The 21,998-nt window shown below is 51.6% G+C and overlaps 2 protein-coding genes and 1 long non-coding RNA gene across 3 annotated transcripts; 1 reads left to right on the plus strand and 2 right to left on the minus strand.

The window, feature by feature from the left end:
- Nucleotides 1-12,233: 12,233 nt before the first annotated feature.
- On the minus strand, nt 12,234-19,709 carry Icam5 (intercellular adhesion molecule 5). Its single transcript, XM_034509653.2, has 11 exons — nt 18,947-19,709; nt 17,787-18,056; nt 17,338-17,658; nt 16,521-16,808; nt 16,051-16,305; nt 15,709-15,957; nt 14,962-15,204; nt 14,604-14,882; nt 14,274-14,513; nt 13,497-13,760; nt 12,234-12,713 (listed from the first exon to the last, which is right to left on the minus strand). Exons 1-11 carry the CDS (start codon nt 19,026-19,028, stop codon nt 12,451-12,453), a joined length of 2,754 nt encoding a protein of 917 aa, XP_034365544.1. The 5' UTR covers nt 19,029-19,709; the 3' UTR covers nt 12,234-12,450.
- LOC143443405 (uncharacterized) lies at nt 13,604-16,526 on the plus strand. The gene is made up of 4 exons (XR_013112364.1): nt 13,604-13,690; nt 14,289-15,022; nt 16,088-16,208; nt 16,379-16,526. It is a non-coding gene; the product is annotated as an uncharacterized LOC143443405 (long non-coding RNA).
- Nucleotides 19,710-20,651: 942 nt separating the features above from the next.
- Nucleotides 20,652-21,824, minus strand: Icam4 (intercellular adhesion molecule 4 (Landsteiner-Wiener blood group)). The gene is made up of 3 exons (XM_034509654.2): nt 21,402-21,824; nt 20,992-21,297; nt 20,652-20,850 (listed from the first exon to the last, which is right to left on the minus strand). Exons 1-3 carry the CDS (start codon nt 21,769-21,771, stop codon nt 20,732-20,734), a joined length of 795 nt encoding a protein of 264 aa, XP_034365545.1. The 5' UTR covers nt 21,772-21,824; the 3' UTR covers nt 20,652-20,731.
- Between the last annotated feature and the right edge of the window lie 174 nt (nt 21,825-21,998).

Here is a 21,998-nt window from a genome sequence, read left to right on the forward strand (position 1 = left end):
ATGAATCCCAAGCCAATGACTGCGCATAGGGAGCCTCTTGGCCTTGGCCTCAACCCACAGCTTCTTCACCTTGGGCCTCTCCATTGTTCCCTTCTCTCTTTCCAGCGACAGGCTACCTAATCAAATCCCCCTGGCCCTCACGGTCAGCCCACCAGCAGCCCTTAGTCCTCTCACTACTCACTCCTGCTCCACCATGTGACCCCTCTTCCTTCCCCTTCTTGGACCAACCCAGCCCAGTTCTCACTTTACAGGAGGTTGTTGCTGTAGTTGTAATCTCTCCATTGCTACTGCTCCAATGTTGTGGATTCTTGAATGAAACACACTGAAGGAATCTCAGGTCTCAGCCTGAACTTAAAAATTAACTTCTCCAGAGACACATTCCGGGAGAAGCACATTTTAAAAACTTACACATACGTTCCAGGAGAAGGGCTCAAGATAAGAGAATTAAAAGGTTATCAGGAAGCTGGGACCTTAGCCAATAAACCTGGGTAAACAGGAGCTATGGTAAGATAGACTTAGCTAACATTCATTGTCATTAAGATAATGTTACCAAGAAACCAGGCGTTTGAGGTAAGCCTTTGTGATTAGCATTGTCTAAGAGGCGATTGTAATACTGCAATATGTAAACCCTGTGAAAACTGTATAAAAACTGTTCTTAGCTGTAGCTCAGAGTTCCTCTAGCCTGCATGTGTGTGTGTGTGGGGGGGGGACCCCAGTGCACTGGATCAATAAACCTCTTGCTTTTGCATCGAATCCCCTGTCCATGAGGGTTTTTGTGGGAGCCTGTCTTCTCAGTTTGGATCTCAGGGTCCAACAACACATACACATAGCCTTATATTTAATATGCCTTAATCAGCTCAATAGCAGGACCACTCCCAAACTTTCACAATGCTAACATCACCTCTCCAATAATCCTGAGTTATTACTTACTAAAATCTATATTCTATCTTCTCTAACCTACACCCAGTGAGGGAAGGGGCCCTGGGGCCACTCTTCCCTGGCTCTTACATGATTGGCACACTTTCTCTTCTGCCGCTTTCAAGCCCGGATCTTCTCCCTTTCCTGGCATGGTGAACCTGCTTTCTCTCCCTTCTGTGTTTCTTGCCCAGGAATCCTAAAAGTCCTGCCTCTGTCTCCCTGCCCAGCCATTGGGTGCTAGCAACTTTATTTATCAATCAAACCCAACTGGGGGCAGGGACCCTCAGTGTCTTACATGCAGATGTGTGATAATTCCTGTGTAATTTTGGGAGCCCAATTAACATAACACAATCAATAAATCAAATCCACAACAGGAGGTTGTCAGGGTACATGTGCCTTTCTTCTTAAGTGATCTCTCTCAGATAGAAAAGAGGTTGGGATCTCACACCACTAACCCCTCCACTTTCATTAAAATGTTTCAATATATCACCCAGCCTTATAGTCTCACCATCCATGACATTTACATGATACTCATAAGCAGCCTTCTCCCCAAGGAGCATAGGTGAGTCTGAGAATAGGCTAAAGAGGATACAGAAGAAATACACCAAACTAATGCTGCTTACCCAGTTTAGGGCTAAGGTGCTCCCCAACTGTGATCCTGAATGGAACAACAGTACCCTTGGGGGGCATTTTAGCTAAAGACTAATTTATAACTTGCCTCTTGGTCAGTCTCTAAAAGATAGATGTATCTATCTATCTATCTATCTATCTATCTATCTATCTATCTGTCAAAGAGATCATCCAGAACAAATACAAAAACACATCTCAATTCCTAGACCTCTCTACAAAGGCTCTGTTGCAATATACCAATATGGATCTAAGACCCCAGATGGAAAACAACTCCTTATGACCTACTTCTTCTCCCAGGGTTTTCCTGACACTGGAGCCAAATTTAAATGTCCAGAGAAAGGACCTCTGACTTCATAGGCAAATGTCTTAGCCATGGACTGACTTCAAGGTGTACCCATGAGAGAGATGAAAAAGTCCCCAAACAAAAATACCTGATGTTGGCTAAGGGTTTTAGCGGCCAAAGCAACTCTGAAGGCTCCTAAAGCCTGAGAACCTCCCAGTCCCTGCTTCAAATATGGTCAGGAAGGTCACTGGGCCTGGGTCTGCCCAAACCCTCACAAACTCCACCGACCATGTCCAAGGTGACATCAGGAGGGACATTGGGCTGCTGACTGCCACCACAGTCCTCACAGCATGGGGACATCAAGCCCAGACTGCCTTCTAGCCAGCGTCCTGGGTCTGGCCATGGATAACTGGGGTTGGGGTGCTGGCTTCCTTTCCCATCTACTGCCATCTCAAGAGAAAGCCTTAGATAGTCACAATATCAGGGAAACCCATTTCCTTCCTTCTGGACACTAGGCCACCTACACAGTCCTGACAAAGATTTGGGGATTTGTCGGGGTAGGAGAACAGCCTTATCTAACTCACCAAACTCCACCACTTAGTTGTATCCTTAGGAGTATTTACCTTACCCACTCCTTCCTAGTGGTACCAACCTGTCCTGTCCCCTTGCTTGGAAGAGACCTCTCTTAACCAAAGTGGGAGCCTCTATTTCCTTTGTTCCCCCAATCCTTTTGACCCCAGGCTTAAGGACCTGTTTCCTTCCTTCTCCAAATCATACAAGATTAAATACTTTTCCTTTGGCAATCTCCCAGGTGTATCTTTGCATATGGGGTACCCCAACACCCTCTATAGCGTAACATAATCCTCCTCTTCATCCAACTACATAATCCTTTCATTCCCATCTGTGCAAAAGCAAGAAGTTACCTGATGTGACGGTTTTTGAATTTGCGTGGCCCAGGGAGTGGCATTATTGGGAGGTGTGGCCTAGGTGGAGTGGGTGTGGCCTTGTTGGAGTAGATGTGTCACTGTGGGCATGAGCTTTAATACCCTTGTCCTAGCTGCCTGGAAGCCAGTATTCTGCTATCAGCCTCCAGATGAAGATGTAGAACTCTCAGCTCTTCCTGCACCATGCCTGCCTGGATGCTGCCATGCTCCCATCTTGATGATAATGGGCTGAACTTCTGAACCTGTAAGGCAGCCCCCATTAAATGTTGTCCTTATAAAAGTTGCCTTGGACATGGTGGTTTCTGAAGTTTCGTCTGTCTCTCTTGTGTGTGTGCAGATGGGTCTATGTTTTCTAATGTATCCAGTAAGTCTTGTGGTAAACAGGGGAGACCAGGCTCTGTTGAATGTATAAATCATAGTGGCCACCACATGTTTTGTTTCTGACTGGTTTCCTTTGAGTGTGTGAGCTTTTAGCCACCAGCCAGCTGCCACCACTAATGCAGTGATGGTGCATGCCTTTGATCCCAGCACACAGGAGGCAGAAGAAGGTGGATCTCTGAGTTTGAGGCCAACCTGGTCTATGGAGTGAGTTTCAGGACAGACTGGGCTATACAGAGAAACTCTGTCTTAATTTTTTTTTTTTTTTTTTTTTTTTTTTTTGGTTTTTCGAGACACCACCGCCCAGCGAAACTCTGTCTTAAAAAAATAAAATTAGCCAGGCAGTGATGGTGTATGCCTTTAATCCCAGCAGAGGTAGGCGGATTTCTGAGTTGGCGGCCAGCCTGGTCTACAGAGTGAGTTTCAGGACAGCCAGGGCTACACAGAGAAACCCTGCCAAAAAAAAAAAAAAAAAAAAAAAAAAAAAAAAAAAAAAAAAAAAAAAAAAAAAAAAAAAAAAAAGATTAAAAAAAAGTTTAACTAGATACTGTGCTAACTTAGATAAGCTTCCGCCTGCAAGAATTGCCCCATGCCCCATCGACCGGTACAGCCTGCTGATGTAAAGCAGCCAATCGTGTGTACCCATGCAAAGGTTTTCCCTTTCTCCCCACTCCGTACCTATAAAGACTCCAAAAACTGGAGCCTTAGGGTTGTCCTCTCTGTCTCTTGCAGGAGACACGTGTTGGGCAGCCGGGAGCACTCTGTCATTAAACTGCCTCATGTGCTTGCAACAAGTCGGTCTCTCTGCTGTCCTGAGATTCGAGTGGGGTCCCCTGGGGTCCCCTGGGGTCCCCTTCTAGGGAATCTTAGGCCTTTCAAATCTATGGGTCTCATACTTATTTAAAACACCACACAGGGTAAAGGGTCCAAGCTTACTTCTGGGTTTGAAAACACACCAAAACTACCAACCCCTGAGTTCAAAAACCCACCAATCCCTGGGCCCAATTCTAACCAATCCCTGGGCTTGTTCCAAGCTCAGAACTTGAAATTCCACCAATTCCCAACCTGGAACTCTCCACCTTGGAAAACTCCGCCCACAAGAAACCCTCTATAAGCCTGTCTCCTGCTCTGTTCTCTGCCCTTCTCATTCAAACAGAGACGGTCTCCATCTTTCGCCTTTCCCAATAAATCTCGTGTGCGAGGCTTGTGGTATGGTGGGACTTTGTGGTATTTCTTGGCTCCTGATTGGGGTTGAATGAAAGGATGCCTTTTCCCTCACAGTCGTAACACTTACAGGAAGCCTGGTCCCTATTCCACTCAGTAACTTATGGCCTTGTAAGACTCTGGGGAGTCTTAGCTTGCCGGGGAACCTCTGAGTGAACCACACAGGGTCATGAATCGATGCAAAAAGCAAGATGAGTTTTATTGTTCCCATGTGATGGGGTCATCCTGCACCCGACTCGTTTGGTCAGTTTTTTTACAGTTTAAGGGGTAGACTAGAGAAACAACGACTAGCCACAATATGACTGGCAGAACAGTGTAACTTTTAAACTGATTGGTCATTAGGGAATGAGGTGGCAAGGACCTCCCTTGTCTGTAGGTGGCAAGGGTTGGTCTGTCCTGCAGAATGTGTCTACATGCTCTGGGCCTTCCCCATGCACAGGTGGGTTCCCTTCCCTGTGGCCTAAGGAATGATCAGCCTCTTTCATCATGCCAGTGTCCTGTGACCTTTCCAAAGTTCCTGAACTGACCTCCTCTGCCTATGGGCGTGTCCTTTTTCACCCATGTGGGGAACCTTTTGGATTTATTTATTTTAATTAACCCAGCCCCAGTAGGGTTGCAAGGCAGTTAGTGCCATTATACCTAGTTCTCTCTCTCATGACTTTCCAAAACTGCAAAACACTCAGAGGTTAGCTTTATGTTGTTTGTATAACAAGCCATTTCTGGAGAATGAGCATGTTCCAGAGAATAAACATGAAATTGGATTAGGCTGCATTTGTTGATATGTACCTTTGGAGCGGAGGTTCTAGGTTTAATATGGAAGCTCACAGTTTAAAAAAAACAATGTGTCAAAGTCCGTTTAAATGATTGGCTGAGGGCTGGAGAGATGGCTCAGTGGTTAAGAGCATTGACTGCTCTTCCAGAGGTCCTGAGTTCAATTCCCAGCAACCACATGGTGGCTCAAAACCATCTGTAATGAGGTCTAGCGCCCTCTTCTGGTGTGTCAGAAGACAGCAACAGTGTACTCATAAATAAACTAAATAAATCTTTTTAAAAAATGATTGGCTGAAGCATTTGTTAACAGACGGCCTACTGAGAAGGAGCTGGAGATGCCTCATATCCCTGTTTACTGTTGATGAAGGGGTTTTAAGGCTCCAGGATATTGCACTGCTAGCAGAGGCACTCTGTGTAAAACCCAATCCTTCAGATGGAAAGACTCAGATTACATGGCCTTCCGTAATCCTGTAAAATGCAACATGAGGAGAGGGGCACTAGTCCCTGAGAAGAGCATCATTGCTGCTCTTTCCCCTGGGACAGGCATCAGGGTTGAAGACCCTGCTGCTCAGTTGAATGAATTAAATACAATGGGCTCATTTGGCCTCTGAGGTATCAGGGGCCGAGTGGCAGCACTAAGTCACCAAATGCAAGGTGACTGCAGTTATCATACTGGGCAGCATAGAGAAGCAGTGTCAATAATACCCTGACCTGTAATGGACATCACTCTCAACGTCAACTGTACGATGGCATGACTGATAACTATTTTAAGCCTAGAATCGCCATGATCTAGGGTGAAGGATAAGTTATTGCACCTGGTCCCTCTCACCACCAAGAAAGAAGGAGCCAGAGCAAAAGGGAGAAGGGAAGGGGAAAAGAAAAATAAAATAATATTTTTATTGATTATTTGGGAATTTCACATCATGCACCCAGATCACCCTTACTTCCCAACCCTCCCAGGCCTACTCCCCACCCCCACTCTTTTGTCCCCTCAAAAAAGATTTTAAAAACCCAAACAACAACAACAAGTCCAATTTGTGTGGTTCATATAGTCACTGAGCATGGTCAGACTCCCTACGTAGCCAGCCCCTTAAGGGAAACTGAGTCCTTCCCCATGGTCACCCAACCAGCAGCCCTCTGTTGTGGAGAGCTACACTTCAGCATCCTATCACAATGGCAGAGAGTTCTCTTTGATTGCTTCCTGTCGAGGCTGTTACTTTTTGGGGGGAGTGGGGGAGAGGTTGTCCCAGAAGCCTTCTATGTCCCTCTTTCTCAGCTTAGTCTGCAGCCATTGATACCACTGCAGAAGAAGCTTCCTTGTTCTTTATGGTCAGTGGGAGCACAGATCATAGACTTCCACTTGGTGTCTGTCAACAGTACAGACCATGGACACCCACCTGGCCTCTGGCGTCAGCACGTGCCACAAGCCTCAGCATGATCTCTGGTGACAGTATAGGCCACAGACTCCAACATAGTCCTTGGCAGCAGCCCAGCCCATGGACATCAACATGGCTTTTTCAGGCAGCAGCACAGACTACAGACATCTGCATGGCCACAGACACCAACATGACCCCAGGCAGCAAATGGACCATGAACCAAGACATAGCCTGCAGCAGCATGGACCACTGACATCAACATGGCCTCAGGGAGCAATATAGGCCACGCACACCAACACGACCTCTGGGCAGTAGCTCAGGCCTCAGGCCTCAGACATCGACATGGCTCAGCCTCTTTTCATCTTATATGCACTGCTTTCTTTTTTTTTTTTTTTTTTTTTTTTTTTTTGGTTTTTTTTTGTTTTTTGTTTTTTCGAGACAGGGTTTCTCTGTGTAGCCCTGGCTGTCCTGGAACTCACTTTGTAGACCAGGCTGGCCTCGAACTCAGAAATCCGCCTGCCTCTGCCTCCCAAGTGCTGGGATTAAAGGCGTGCGCCACCACCACCCGGTTATGCACTGCTTTCTGCTTTCTCTGTTCCTCCATCCTTCCCACCCCTCCACAGCAAAGCAACATTGGAAACTGCAGAGTGTCACTTGCAAATACTCATTGCCACAAGTCACTAGTCTGGCTCAAAGCCTCTGGTCTCTGAAGCACCATAAATACCAGGCCATCACCAAGACTTCTTCAGTCACAGCTATGCTTCAGCTTTGGTGGTAATGATGTGCTCTCAGATCTGCTTCTGCAACACCAGCTCCTCTTCAAGGTCCAGCAACATATAGATGGAGTAGGTGTTGGGGCTGGGTGACTCAAAGGGCTGGATCTGGGCCCAGACAGCTGCTGAGTTGGTTGGCTCTTCCAGGCCCCCTCAATGGCAGGCAGAAACCCCACCTTTAACCTGGGCCACACCTTCTGCTCACAGACTCTATAAAGGACATGGAAGCTCTCTTTTGCTTGCTTGTCCTTGTTCTTGCTAGCAAGTCCATTTCTTCACTGGCATTAGAGTCTACTTCTTCAGGACTCTGACATATACTGAAGATCAGAGGAGCTATCCAGCCTTGTAGACTGAACAACTACTAGGTTCTTGGAGCTTCTGTTGTTAGACAGGCATTGTTAGACCATCTAGACCATAGCCTGTGAGCCATTGCAATAATCTACTTTATGTGTATGTGATTCTGATTTATATTTAAGTACATATACTTTATATATATATAATATATTATATAAGTACATGCATACATACACACATAATAGTTAGTTCTTCTAGAGAACAGGACAAGGCAACATCCCTAGCCACCATCCCATAACAAACGGTGGGTTACAAAGGTGACCTTGGGGAAGCTCTCTGAAAGTCTGCTGTTACTTGTGCTCGTCAAGTGTCAGGTGATACCAGAGGCTCACAACTAAGAAGATACTAAAGTCAAACGTAAGCAGGCTCTAGTACAGCACGGACCCTCCATCCATTTGTATCAGGTGCCCGCTGCACAGATCAAGGTCGGGTACAAAGGATGGACAGGAGGCGCTAACTTAATGACCTCCTGTAACTCTCAGTCATTTTCTCTGAGACATTACCTTTCCATATCCCGGGGGTCTCCCCTGGAGCCTCCCCACATTTCTACTCCCCTGATAAGTGAGTCTGACCTGATCTCTGCAGCCCTACTCAGGGACAGAAGTGAATGTGGCCTGCCTTCACCCCTGTGCTCCCACTGGCTCCTGGTGTCAGACAGGCCCTGGGTTGGCACTATGGCTGTAGCCTCTCCTCTCACACGCCTGGCTGTTCGGGGAGTTTGTGACTAGACACACCACCTCCACCTCTAACACAACCCTTGCTGGAGAAAAATGGACCCTCCTTGGTCTGGGGGATAATTACCAGCCCTGGGACAGGTTTGATCAGCTTCACTGTATCGTGCTAGCCCAGGTCTTCTGGGAATGGTTCCCTAGGTTTTTCAGCCTTCTAGAAGCTCCTCAGCACACAGTCTGGCTTCTGTGTTGGGAGCCGACTTTTAACAGAAAGCGGCTAGATTATCTTTGCAGCCATCTGGAACCATATACCCTGATAAGAGATTTGGTTTTCAGTGGCCTACAACAGCTGAAGCACACTCTGATATCCCACATATTTTGTTTTGCTGTTTACTGCCCCCAGCTGCAAGGCGCACGTGGTAGCCACGCCTGCAAGGCATGCAGTTCACGTGCTGTTCACGTGCTGTCCATGTGCTATCCAGGCCATACATGCTTATAAGGCGCACGTGCTATCCACGCCTGCAAGACATTGCAGTGCACGTGCTGTCCACGCTATAGACGCCTGTAAGGCTTACGTCATATCAACACCTGCAAGGCACGTGGTATCCAAGTGCCTACAAGGCACGTGGCAAAAGCGTATGAATACCTCAGAATTCCCTTCAATAAATGAGACTTGAGACTTGGTCAGAACCTCTGTCTTGTCTCCATTCTTCGAGTTTCCTGCCCCAAAAGCCCCACTCTCTCTCTTGACCAGAGCACTTAGCCCCAAAGCGTTGAGGCAGAGTGCAGGTTCTCAACACTTCTGTGTATTTTTTTCCCTGGGAGCTCCATTTTGATGGGCATGGTGGCACAGGTCTTTAATCCCAGCACTAGGAAAGCGGAGGCAATTGTATCTCTGTGAGTTCAAAGCCAGCATGGTCTACAGAGCAAGTTCCAGGACAGCCAGGACTACACAGAGAAGCCCTGTCTCAAAACAAACAAACAAACAAACAAACAAACTAACAGAAACTGCCCTAGACCAGGACTTTGTGAGCCTCAAGGAAGCTTGAGGTGGCAGATAGGCACGAAGAGATGATTCAGAGGTGGGGGAGGGCCCAGCAGAGGCTCACACTTTGCCTGTGCTGTCTTGCTTCTGTCCCTGGCATAGCTTTGCTGTCTCCTGCTCTGCTTCCTGTTCTCATCCTTGCTCATTAAATGTTTGCATCTGAGCAACCAATGGAGGTAGGAGCTGCCGAGACCCAGATCCCTCGCCAGAGCTGTGTGTTCCTGCTTTTCAGGGAGCAGAAAATGAGGAGGAGGCAGCAGGGAGAAGGCCCAGCTGTTCTCTCCTTCTGCCTCTGCCTCAGAGGGGGAGGGGGTGAGGTTGCACTGTGGGGGGTTGCAGCTGATCCCCTTGTTCATCTACAGTGAATTGTGAGAGGCAGAGTGGAAAGGCAGGTGGGGGGGGGGGATAAAGTAAGACATGGGTGGACACAGGAAGGAGAAATTGTTTACACTGGGGCAGTGGTTCTCTCTTCAAGTGGAGGAACACCTCAAAAGCTAGAACCCATTGCTGTGTGTCCATGTGCATGGGCATGTGCGTGTGCATGCGTGTGCATGTGCGTGTGAGTGTGCATGTGCGTGTCTGTATCCATGTCCGTGTGCATGTGCCTGTATGGATGGATGTTATAGTGAGTGTGAAAGCCAGAAACTAACCTCAGGTGTACTTCTTGGTTTCCTCAGGTGTCATCCACATTGTGACTATTTTTTTTTTTTTTAGTTAAATAATTAAATTGCCTTGAGGGTGTGTGTGCAGTTACAACATTTAATTGAGGCTGGCTTCAGAGGTTCAGTCCATCATCAAGGAAGAAGCATGGCAGTGTTCAGACAGACATGGTGCGGGAGGAGCTGAGAGTTCTACATCTTCATCCAAAAGCAGACTGGAGAAGACTGGCTTCGAGGCAGCTAGGGTCTTAAAGCCCACACCCACAGTGACATACTTCCTCCAACAAGGCCACACCTCCTAATAGTGCCACTCTGGGGGCAATTAGAGGTTAGAGGACAGTTTTTTGAGTCAGTTTTTTCTTTCTACCATGGAAATCCTGGACTGAATGTACACCATTGGGCCTGTTGTCAAGCACTTTCCCCTGCCCATCCCCACCAGGATCTGGACCTTGTCAGTAATGTTAGACTGGCTGGACAGTAAAGCCACAGAGATCTGTGTGTCTCCACCTCCCATGACTGCGATACTCCTTGTGTGTGCTACGAGGGACATGAGTGCTACAGTGTGTGTGTGTGTGTGTGTGTGTAGGTCACCCCTGTTGTCTCCACCCTCCTCTGGTTTCTGGGGACCAACTTGAGGTTGGCAGACTTGTACAGCAAGTACCACTACCTTTACCCTTGGAGCTGTTTGTCCAGCCCATAGCTGCCTCTAGTTCTATGTCAGTGTTGGGTGCTGTAGTCAGACCCTGTGGCAACCTCTTTACCAACTGAGCCCCTATAACACTCTATTGCTTTGTTTTTGGGGTAGAGAGCTCTTATCTCAGGCTGGCCTCCAACTGAACGCTCATCCAAGGGCTAGTTTCAACTTCTGAGCCTCCCTTCTCCCGTCTAGAGTACCAGAAAAACAGGGTTTCTTCATCCCAGAAACCTACAGACTGGGTTCAGACTGTGGGCAAGGAAAGGGGCAAGATGGCTGTGCTCATGCTGGCTAAGGGACCTTGTTCTGTCTAGAACCAGGCCTGGGAGAACCACCCATATTCCCACCTTGGAGGACTGAGAGCAGAGGCCAGCTACTGGGCAGAAGAGACAAGCATTAGGGAGGTGTGGTGGTTTGCATATGCTTGGCCCTCAGAGTGGCACTATTAGGAGGTGTTGGAGGGAGTATGTCACTGTGGGCATGGGCTTTAAGACCCTTGTCCTAGCTGCCTGGAAACCAGTATTCTGTCTGCCTTTGGATGAAGATGTAGAACTCTCAGCTCCTCCTGCACGATGGCTGCCTGGATGTTGCCATGTTTCTACCCTGATGATAATGGACTGAACCTCTGAACCTGTAAGCCAGCCCCAATTGGATGTTGTCCTTATAAGGGTTGCCTTGGTCATGGTGTCTGTTCACAGAAGTAAAACCCTGACTAAGACAGAAAGGGAACGAAGCTAGTCTCCACCCTGCCAAAGTGTCCTCTGATTACAGGAAGCTGGATAGTACCAGGAGGTTACACGAGCTCCATCTCACGGCACACAGATGGCCTGGAGCCTGGAAACTCGGGAACTCATGACAATAGAAGGAAAGAAGTGCTTTGGATAGAGAACATGTTTTGTCAAGACAGTTTCTCTGTGTGGTCCTGGCTGTTCTGGAGCTCTTGCTGTAGTCTAGGCTGGCCTCCAACTCAGAGATCTTGTCTCTGCCTCCTCAGACCCTGTGGCAACCACTTTACCAACTGAGCCCCTATAACATTCTGTTGGTTTGCTTTTGGGGCAGAGAGCTCTTATGGCCTCTAACTGAAACCCTGTCTTAGAAAGAGAGAGAGAGAGAGAGAGAGAGAGAGAGAGAGAGAGAGAGAGAGGAAGAAGAAGGAGGAGGAGGAGGAGGAGGAGGAGGAGGAGGAGGAGGAAGAAGAAGAAGAAGAAGAAGAAGAAGAAGAAGAAGAAGAAGAAGAAGAAGAAGAAGAAGAAGAAGAAAGAAAGAAAGAAAGAAAGAAAGAAAGAAAGAAGAGCTGGAGAGATGGCTCAGTGGTTAAGAGCACTGACTGCTCTTCCAAGGGTCCTGAGTTGAATTCCCAGCAACCACATGGTGGCTTACAACCATCTGTAATGGGATCCAGTGCCCTCTTCTGGTGTGTGGAAGAAAGTAACTGTGTTCTCACGTATTTATTTTATGAATAAATAAATCTTTTAAAAAATAAATACAGGCATTTTTATTCCACTGAAGATGATGACCCTTTCAGCAGATCTGAGATATATAATATATACCTTGAGATTGGGATTCAAGCCCCATTGCTGCACATTACAGAGACCTAGACTCCTTTATAAAAACTTTATTGAAGGGAATGGGTAGAAAATAGGAGCGACGCTCCTGGAGTTGAATAGAGAGCGAACAATACATACGTCCACCCCTGTGCTTTCGAGGCCCCGGGGGAGCTGGGTACGGGCTCAGGAAGATGTCAGCTGGATGGCGAAAACCTCGCCATCTGCGGGTGACTCGGCAGTGCCCGGGGTCTCTGCTCCGCCTTCTGCACCCGGTGTCCCGCCCGCTCCATTGAGACACACCGCCTCGCCTGAGCTCTCAGCCTCCTGGACGTTGTACTCGCCCTTCTTGCAAGCGGTGGATTGCACGTAGAAGGCCAAGCCGGCCCCTGCGGCCAGCAGCGCCGCGCCCCCTGCCGCACCGCCCACAGCGACCCACAGCCATGGACCTGTGGGCGCAGACCCTCGCCAGCTTGGGCAAGCCTCCTGTCTCCCTTGAGCCCTCCATGCACCTGTCATTTTAGCCCGATGGAAGAAGAGGCCCCAGAAAGGCCTCTTCCTCCTCAGAGGAACCCCAAAATACCAATATGCACCCCTCTTAGGCCAAGCGATCATAAGCCCTTGACGGGCTTATGCCTCATAACTTCTTATGCCCCAGTTCCTCCATCTTCCTAAGAAGACAGCTTGGAGGGACCAGCTCAGCCTTCCTCTAGCTCTGACAGACCCCAGCCCCAGGACAGTCATGAATTGGGGTCACCAACAATATCTCTGACTCCAGTTCCCCACAGTAACATGGTGAAGCGTGAACTAGGGCACGTGTTTCTTATCTCCTAGCAACCACTCTAGACACACCCCACCCCCACCCCCTTCTGTCCTAAGAGTTCCTTTCTCCCTTTTGTGTTTGAAACAGGTCTTATGTGGCATTGGCAGGCCTTGTACTCTCTGTATCCCTGTATAGCTGAGGATGACCTTAAGTTCAGGAACAACTATCTCCATCTCCCGGGTGCTGGGACAAAAAGTGAGCAGCATTGCCCCGGTTTCTTCCCATTCTCCACTTCCTTACCCTAATCTGTCCCAAACAACCCCATCCATCAGGAGCTCTTGGCCTCTACATTGGCCCCCTTTGGTCTTGTATACAAAGAGGCAGAGTGAAGGTCAGTTATCCCAAGGCCTAGGTCACTCCTTGGTGCATGTCCCTCGCCCCACCTGTACCCCCGGAGCCCGCCACTCACCGGCCACGCGCACCGTGATGCGCCGTGCGTGGCGCCCATGCGCATTGGTCGCTGCACACTCATACTCGCCGCCATGGCTGCCCATGGCGCCCGCCACGCTCAGCGTGCTGTTGTTGCTGGAGAGGCCGAGGTTGAGAGCCCCCGGGGGCACGCGCCAGCTGATCTGGGCTGGAGGCCAGGCCTCTGCACGGCAGGTCAGCGTGAAGTTACCGCCTGGCCGCACACTTGAGGGAGAGGCTGCCAGCTCAGCCACCACAGGCCGGTCTGCCGGGAGATGAAGATGCAGCTTAGCCCTGGGCGTTAATCAATCACCCTAGGAGGCCTGAGACCACCCCTCTTGGGATTGAGGACAAAACTGCTACCTCCCAAGTCACCACCTACCCGCTGTGGAAACAAAAGTGCTTGCTTCTTACGGGGAGGGGGGGCGGGGGGGGGGAGTTGAGGGAGTCTGAGAAGTCTCTGAATTTCCATGAGTTTGTGATTGTTTCCTCCTCCCATGGCTGGGGTGGGGCAGAGAGACAGGGAGCCAGAGGGGGCCTACGTAATCTTGGGGGGGGGGCTGTAGCCCCTTTGTAGACCAAGCTGTCCTAGACAGAGAGCAGGCTAACCTGGAAGAGAGATCTGCCTGTCTCTGACTCCCACGCGTTAAAATTAAAGAATATTGGGAATAGAATATACAGCTTTGCGAGTACTAGTGGGGCGCTCTACCCACTGGACTACATCCCAGCCCTCAAGACACTTTTCTAGCGGTCTTCATTGACCGCTGTCCTCACTCACATTCCACACCTACAGTGACCGTCCGTGAATCCGTGCCATGCGCGTTGGTGGCCACACAGCGGTAGGTCCCCGCATCCTCTCGGGACACCTGTAGCCTCTCCAGCCTGGCGGCACCCTCCCTGGAGCAGCGCACCCGTGGAGAGGGGCGGCCCCTGGCACTGCAGGCCAGCGTGGTAGCCTCAGCTCCTTCCAGCCATGTCTGGTGACTCGGGCAACTGTATTCATCCATCTGTGGCGGCGCTGCAGATCAGCCACCATAAGGAGGGGCGTCAGGGAAGGCAAGGATCCTGGGACACCCGGTACTTTCCGCCCACCTGGGACCCTGCTCACACTCCGCGCTCACGACGACTGTTTTGACCGTGGAGCCGTGCCGGTTGGTGGCGTTGCAGAGGTAAATGCCCGGTGACAGGTTACCATGGGTCATAGAGTTTCTAGGACCAGAGTTTGAGGACACCAGGGGCAACACTACCCCTTCGCTTGCACCCTCAGAGCCCACGCACTCCACACGTGGTTCTGGCTTCCCATCAACTTCACAGGAAAACAGCTTTCCAGATCCCTCTACCCACGTCCAGTTGCTGGGGCAGCCCAACTCCTCAAAACTGGGACCATCTAGGAAGCAGGGAAACAAGAGCTCACACTGAGGACTGAGGATGCGGGTATGAACTTTTCCGTAGTCACCTCTACTCACATTCCACCGTGACAGCCACATTTTTGGCCGCTGATCCTCTGGCGTTGATGGCTTCACATCGGTAAGTGCCAGCGTGCTCCCGGGCCACCTGCAGTGGCCCTTCCATGAGTTCCTCCTTTCCAGAGCGCACACAACTCACGTTAGGTGGTGGGACCCCGTGAGCCACACAGCTAAGCGATGCCTCTGTTCCCTCCAGCCAAGTAATTTGTTCTGGGCAGCCTACACTGTCCAGCGCTGGGGCATCTGGAATGGATTTTGGTTTTGTTTGTTGTTTGTTTGTTTGTTTGTTTGTTTGTTTTGAGACAGGAGTTCTCTGTGTAGACCAGGCTGGCCTCAAACTCACAGCGATCTGCCTGCCTTTGCCTACTGAATGCTGGTACTAAAGGCATGCACTACCACCGCTCTGTGCCTTTAGGAGACAGCTTCTCACTCCGGCATGAACCATTTTATTTATTTATTTACTCTGTGTGATGTGTGTGGGGGGAAAGCATGAAAAAGTGGGTGTTCTCCTCGCCCACCTTCACATGGGGTTTGGGGATGACTTGAGGTAATCAGGCCCCTTTCCTGAGGTCTCCAGATGCTGTTGACTAATTCCCACAAAGCACCCATCGCACCTTCCCAGGTCCATTCTCTTAGTTGCCTGTTTTTGCCAGACTGTGCCCGGTCACCACGACCCTGGTGAACCCAGGCTTCTCCCTGTACTCTATGAACCGAAAGAGATGAGCATGCACACCTCTCTCTACTCACATTCCACGGTCAGGGTCACATCCTTGACTGCCTGGCCTTGCCCATTGACTGCTGTGCATCGGTAAGTGCCTGCGAGGGAACGGGTCACTGGACCCAAGAGGCCCAGCGCTAGCACGGCCCCGCCGTCAGGCCTTGCACAGTGCACCGAGGGCTCAGGGTTTCCACGAGCCTCGCAGTGAAGGGTCTGCTCTGGACCCTCTGGCCACGTCCAGCTCCTGGGACAATCCAAGTCATCCAGCCGGGGCGCATCTGCCGTCATGAGGCAAAATAGATAAGATAAAGTTAAAGATGGAGCCCGTAGGGTCCTTGGCGGTCACAGAGATAGGGTGAACATCCACTCACACAGGACACGAAGCTCAGAGCTCTGGTTCTTTCGTAGAGTTTCCCCGTCCACATCGAGGGCAGCGTCGCAGAAGAAGCCCCGCTTGTCGTCGTTCTTTGTGACATTTAACTGGAGCTCAGCGGGCTGCCCCGGGACTGCAGCTGGAATTCCCTCCAAGGTGACAAGGGCTCGAGCCCCTGCCCAGCAGCTTATGGTCACCATCTTTCCCTCAGGGGCTTCTGGTTCACTCAAAGTCAGAAGAGGAGTCGGGAAGCCTGGGGGAGGAGAATTGGGTGGGGTTCACTTCCCACTCAGGTAACTCAACCCCATCTATTTATTCATTTCCAGCTTCTATCTGCTCCTGCCCCGAACTCTCAGGCCCTGATCGTTCTGATGTGGAGGTCCCGCCCACTTTATAGGCTCCGCCTTTGTGAGACTCTGCCCCTGGCCCCAACCCTCGCCATTGAAGATCCTCCTGGATTCCCCTTACTGTAGACAGTCAGGTTTTCCTGGATCTCCCTGCTTTTGCCCCCGAGGGCCACGATGCACACCAGCTGTTTGGTGCCTTCTTGTTCTGCGCTTGCTGTAGCTGTGGCAGTGGCCACAAGGCTGTCCCCATCGAGGGTCACGTTAGGATGAAGCCTCTGATCTCCCAGGGAGAGGTAAACCCCGGCTTCTGGAGCAGGAAACAGTCCGTCCAACGTGCAAGTCACCGGCCTTTCTGAGCCCACTTCTAAGAATCGGGGAGCAGTAAGGCTCGGGGGAAATAGAGGCATGGCTGGGGTAGACAAAGAACAGAGCTTGAATTTAAGAACTAAGCATTCAGTGTTGACCAACCAATTTGCATGCATCGTTTGGTCATTCTAAAAATACAGAAAGGCGGGCGAGATGGCTCCGCAAGTATAGAAGGCTTGTCGCTAAGCCTGACAACTGGATTCGATCCCTAGGACCCATATGATGGAAGGAGAGAACTAATTCCCACTTATCCTTTAACTTCCACACATGCACCGTGGCATGTGCATAAAAGCATATACACACTTTCTCTTTTTCTCTCAATAAATAAATGCATAAAGAAAAAAAAAACCTACAGAAGAAAGCACTTAAGCTACTACTTGTGTTGAAGTAAGGGCTAGCTGCTAACCCTTTGGGGATTTAACTATGCAGTCCTGGCTATGTAGACCAGGCTGGACTTTAAATTCACAAGAGATCCGCCTTAGTTCTGCTTGGGCTGGGACTTAGGGCCTACACTACCACGCCTGACTGCCCTAAACTTTTCTTAAAACCTGTCAGTTAAGGTCCATACTCACCAAAAGTGCGGAGCTGTCTGGGGGCCGAGCTGTTTGCAAACAGTCCCAAGCCGTGTGGCCTCAGGTCAAGCTCCGCGAGGCATGAGAAATTGACCCTGTGGTCCTCCTTGCGCGCCAGGACCGTGGCGGTGAGCATCGCACCCCGCGCTCGGGGTGGCTCGCCTACGAAACTGCGGCGAATCAGCTCCTGGGTGCCTCGCAGCAGGGTCAGTGTGAGGCTCGCTCGGGGTCCTGCTCCCGGGACCCTGCAACTCAAGGTGAAGTTCTCGCCCACGGGCTGCCAAGGAGGGAGAGGCATCAGCTCCACCCGATCCGGTCGCTCTGCAAGAGACCAAAACCTAGGCTCTAGCGCTTTCAGGACAAGTCTGGGAAGGAGGGATCAGAGGACGGGTGGGCGGAGCTTTAGGGGGGGTCCAGAGACCCAAGGGGCGTGCCCACCCAGAACTCACGGAAAGTTCGGATGAGCCCACGCGCTTGGAGTGTGCGGCGCGCACAGCGGAAGAAGCAGACCGGCTGGGTCTCAGGCTCTCGGATGTCCACCAGCTGCCGAGCCAGCCAGCGCAGACCTCTCTGGGTCCCGTTTCGGCGTAGCGAGGTCTCCAAGCCACCGCGCTCCGGCCGCGGACAGTTAGTGCTGCAGTTGAGCCACAGCGAGCCCCCGCGCTCCACGAGCGCCACGCGGGGCTGAAGGTCCGCCCAGAGAGGTTCTAACGCGACCGCTGCCCGGGAAAACGCGGGCTCAGCCTAGGGACCCCATCTCTAAAATCTTAAAGGCCCCCATATCCCAAACCAGGGGTGTCTGTAAGGACGAGGAGAGACCACCGCCAAGAAGTAGCACGGGAATCCCGCATCCCACTCAAGATTCTGGACTGACGCAATCTTAGAGGGGCGTCTCTGGAAGCCTTGCTCTCTATAGCAGAGATGGGGAAACTCGGTGCGGGGATGGGGTCTCAGATGTGCACCTCAATAGTGGGGAGGAGGAGACTCCAGTTGAGGGGGAGGGGATGGGGAAATCAAGTCACTCTTAACATCCTGACAAGTCGTCAGGAAATGGGGGAAAGACATCGAGGCTGGGGCGGAGGGTGGGGTGCAAAAGCAAAGTAGAAATGAGACTGAGTCAATGGTTTAAAGGAGATTGTCCCCAAACTTGAGTAACTTGGACAGAAAGCCACAAGGCTGGACTCCGGGAAGGAACTGCGGGGAAAGCTCTAGAAAACCGGTTGCCAGGGCTCCAGGTGGAGAGGGAACAGAGCCTCTGAGTTATGACAGTTGAGGAGATGGGGTCTTTGAGGATCGTGAATAGGGATGATGCCAGTCTGTGAACCATAGGGCACGACAGAACAGGAGAGAACAGGAGAGCCACAGTGTCTCCTGAGCCAGGTTGGGTGCAAAACCCCGAATCCAGAAAAGGTGCTGGGTTCAGATCTGAAAGATCGAGGTGTACTGGGGTGGAGGAAGGACGGGGAGAAGCCCCGAGCTCCAGGTGGTGACAGAAGCGTGGGAAGCTAGAAGAGGGCGGAGCCTGGAGGGGACACCCGGGCCGCCCTTTCTGGTCCTTCAATTCCGCCCCCGCCTTATCCACCTGGCTCTGCGGGCGGGCTCTTCTTACCTGAGATGCCTAGGATTCCCAGGCCCAGGGCAGCCCAGAGGCCGAGGAGCGCTCGGCGCAGCCCTGGCGAAGGCCCCGGCATTGCAGCCGCTGCCGGGGAGGGGAGAGCGCAGAAGGCGAGGGGAGCGCGAGTGATGGAGAGCCCGGCTGGGGCTGGGAGGACCGCGCAGCGCAGCGGGTGGAGTGTGGGGGTGGCAGAATTGCGCCCAGGGATTGGTTTAAACGTTGGTAACTTGGTTTCCAAGGAGGGGGCGGCGACAGAGGCAGTGATGGGGGGCGAGCTGACTGGAGGCGAGCGCGCACTGGGCTGCTCCCGGCCTTAGTGCAAGCGAGCTAGCCAGGCAAGAGCGGTCTTCCGTGGGGGAAGGGTCTACGTGGAGGTCGGCTTAATGGTCTAAAGCTCTCTAGGGGCGACCATGCTCTCCCACGTCATCTCTGACGAAGGAGGGTGGGGGATGCTGAGAGGTCCTGCCCAAACACCCACCACCCTTGGTATAGAGTCTGAGATAAAGCGCTAGGTCTCCAAGCCACGCCCATCCTCGGCCCCTCCCACCGGCGCCCCTTGGAGCAATGGTGGATGGAGGGGTTACTTGTATTAGCTTGGGGAGTCGTAGTATGCAGGAAAGGAAGTTCTAAGATGAGAATGTGAGGATACCTTCCTTAACTGATGTTTCCCTTTGACCTCCAACCGGCTGTGTATGGGAGCCACGCCCCTAAGACCTCCCTCCGCGCACGCGATGAAGAAAGAGGGGATCAAGTGCCAGCGAGACTCGGACACGTGTGCGTGTGCGCATCGTTCGCAGGCGTCTAAATTAGAGTCGACTCCGGCACCGATCTTTATTTCCCAGAGTGCAGCGGGAATGTGTCTACAACGCTGTTGTGAGCCTATTCTGTCAGCAGAGCATCTGCGCGTTCCTCCCCAGGAGGGCCGCCGCCTCTGCTGTGTAACCAGTGCAATTCTGCAATCCAAGCTGGACCAAAAGATCAACTAGGGACACTTTTGACCTCACATCTGACCTCAAGCTTTGACACCCCTTCCCACATGCATACCTGACTCGGAGACAACAAACACTATGCCAGGATGCAAGTCTGTGACAGCTCACGTGGCCTGAGCAATCAACTCTAACTTGTTGCTATGCTAGATTTCCTATCCGGGTATCTGCTTTCTCTACTACTTGGAAAATGTCCCGCCCACTCGAGTGTTGCCTCCCCTCCCCCCCCCCCTTAATGATAACCCTTGGGGAGCCAGGTCTAGCTCCACCCTCTGGCCTCCACTAGTAACGCGCTGGATCTGTAGTGGAAAAAGAGGTAGGAGAAGGGAAACTTAGCCTCCAATCAGGGCTCCGGCCTGTATCAGCGAAGCCAATCAGGAAAAGCCATACCAAGAGTCAGCAGCCTCCTAACCGAGGGCTGGAGGGGAGGTCTGTTTAGTCTTTCTGCCCGGCACAGATAAAGCTAACAAGACTACGCAGAGGAACTCGGGTTCTAGGACTCCATGCCGGCCTTGAAGGAGAAACTTCAGGTGCTAAGAGACACATGAAGTGTTGTTTCCTCCAGTACCGGGGTTTTAAAACCAAGGCCATGCAAACGTACTACCCCTAATCTACAAATCTTCACCCCCTACGTAAGGAATTTGGAAAAAGTAGGGTACCTTAAAAAGGAAATCACTTCCCCCAAGAACCGTAAGGCAGAGACTGAGGAGGAAGACTTTATTGTTCCAACAAGTGTCTCTGAATTACTCTGGGGTTCTTTTCCCCTCCCTCTTGTCAGGCATCGAAAACCGATCTATAACTGAGTCTGCACGGCCAGGTACTTGCGCACGTAGACCGCCCCCACAGCCAGGAGGATCCCGATCAGGGTTGCGATGGAGGTAGAAGCCAAGGCTATGGAGGCTGGGCTTAAAGCTGTGGGCAGGAGTGAAAAATCAGAAACGAGGAGGTCTGAGGACAAGCAAGCGTGGAGCCCACGCCTGTTCTGCAGGCCCTCCTTGGAGTGGCAACATCCCCTCTCCCGCACCAACTCCCCGGGGTTGCAGGGTGCCTCACCGAGGACCGTCAACATTACAGGTGCCGAGCTGCTGCGCACCACCAGCCCGTCGAGATTGAGGCGCGCGTGGCAGGTGAGTGGTTGCCAGAGGTCGTTGAGTCCGGCCCGCATCTCGTAGGTCAAAGTGACATTAGCCAAATCTGAGCCGGTGAAGCGCTCCAGACTTTCATGAAAAACCACCCGGCCACCTTTCCTCAGGCTCACCACCAAGAACCCCACTGGGAACACGTGTGTCACATAGCATCGCAGAGTGTACTTGTGGCCCACTAGGACCGGAGGCTCCAAGATCACGCTTCTGGGCCGTTCTAAGGCAAGAGGGATAAGGCCCCCACAGGCACCCCTTAAAGCAATTGCCAACTACCCGCTTCCTCCACCCCTCTCCCCTCACCCCAGCCCCGGTCTCCCTCACTGTAAGCAGTGATCCTGGCGGTGGCCTCTCGGGTTTCTCCTGCGCAGGTGACGACGCAGCGCACCTTGGAATCCCAGGCCCTCACATCCAGTAGCTGGTAAGATACCCAGCCGGATCCATTGACAATCTTTCCCTGCCTCAGCTGAGTGCGCAGGGTGGAATGCACCGGCAGGGGGCAGTTGTGGCTACAGTTAAGCCACACAGAGCGCCCGGGAGGCACGGCCTCCAGCTCCGGATTAAGACGAACCAAGAAAGGTGCTGAGGTCACGGAAGGCGCGGGAGGGCTTTGGATCCATTCATGCTGGGAGCTCCCACCCCTCGAAGAGACAGCCACCAGCAAAAGCGACGGGAGCAGAAGGGCGGACTCCATGACACAAAACCCGCGCTGAAGTGCGGGCGGAACGCCAGGGAGTTTAGGCTGGCCCCGGGAGATAAGAAAGCACCCTGGCCACGCCCCAGAATAGGCCCTGGGCAGTCCTGATGAAGATACCTGCCTCTCCTCCCGTCCAGACCCTACAATCAACCAAAAGCAATTGCACAGTTCTGAACCTGCTCTTTAGTTTTTACTTAAGCCCCAACAGGTCATTAAAAAAATTT

Source organism: Arvicanthis niloticus, chromosome 8, assembly GCF_011762505.2.
Source record: "Arvicanthis niloticus isolate mArvNil1 chromosome 8, mArvNil1.pat.X, whole genome shotgun sequence".
NCBI lineage: Eukaryota > Metazoa > Chordata > Mammalia > Rodentia > Muridae > Arvicanthis > Arvicanthis niloticus.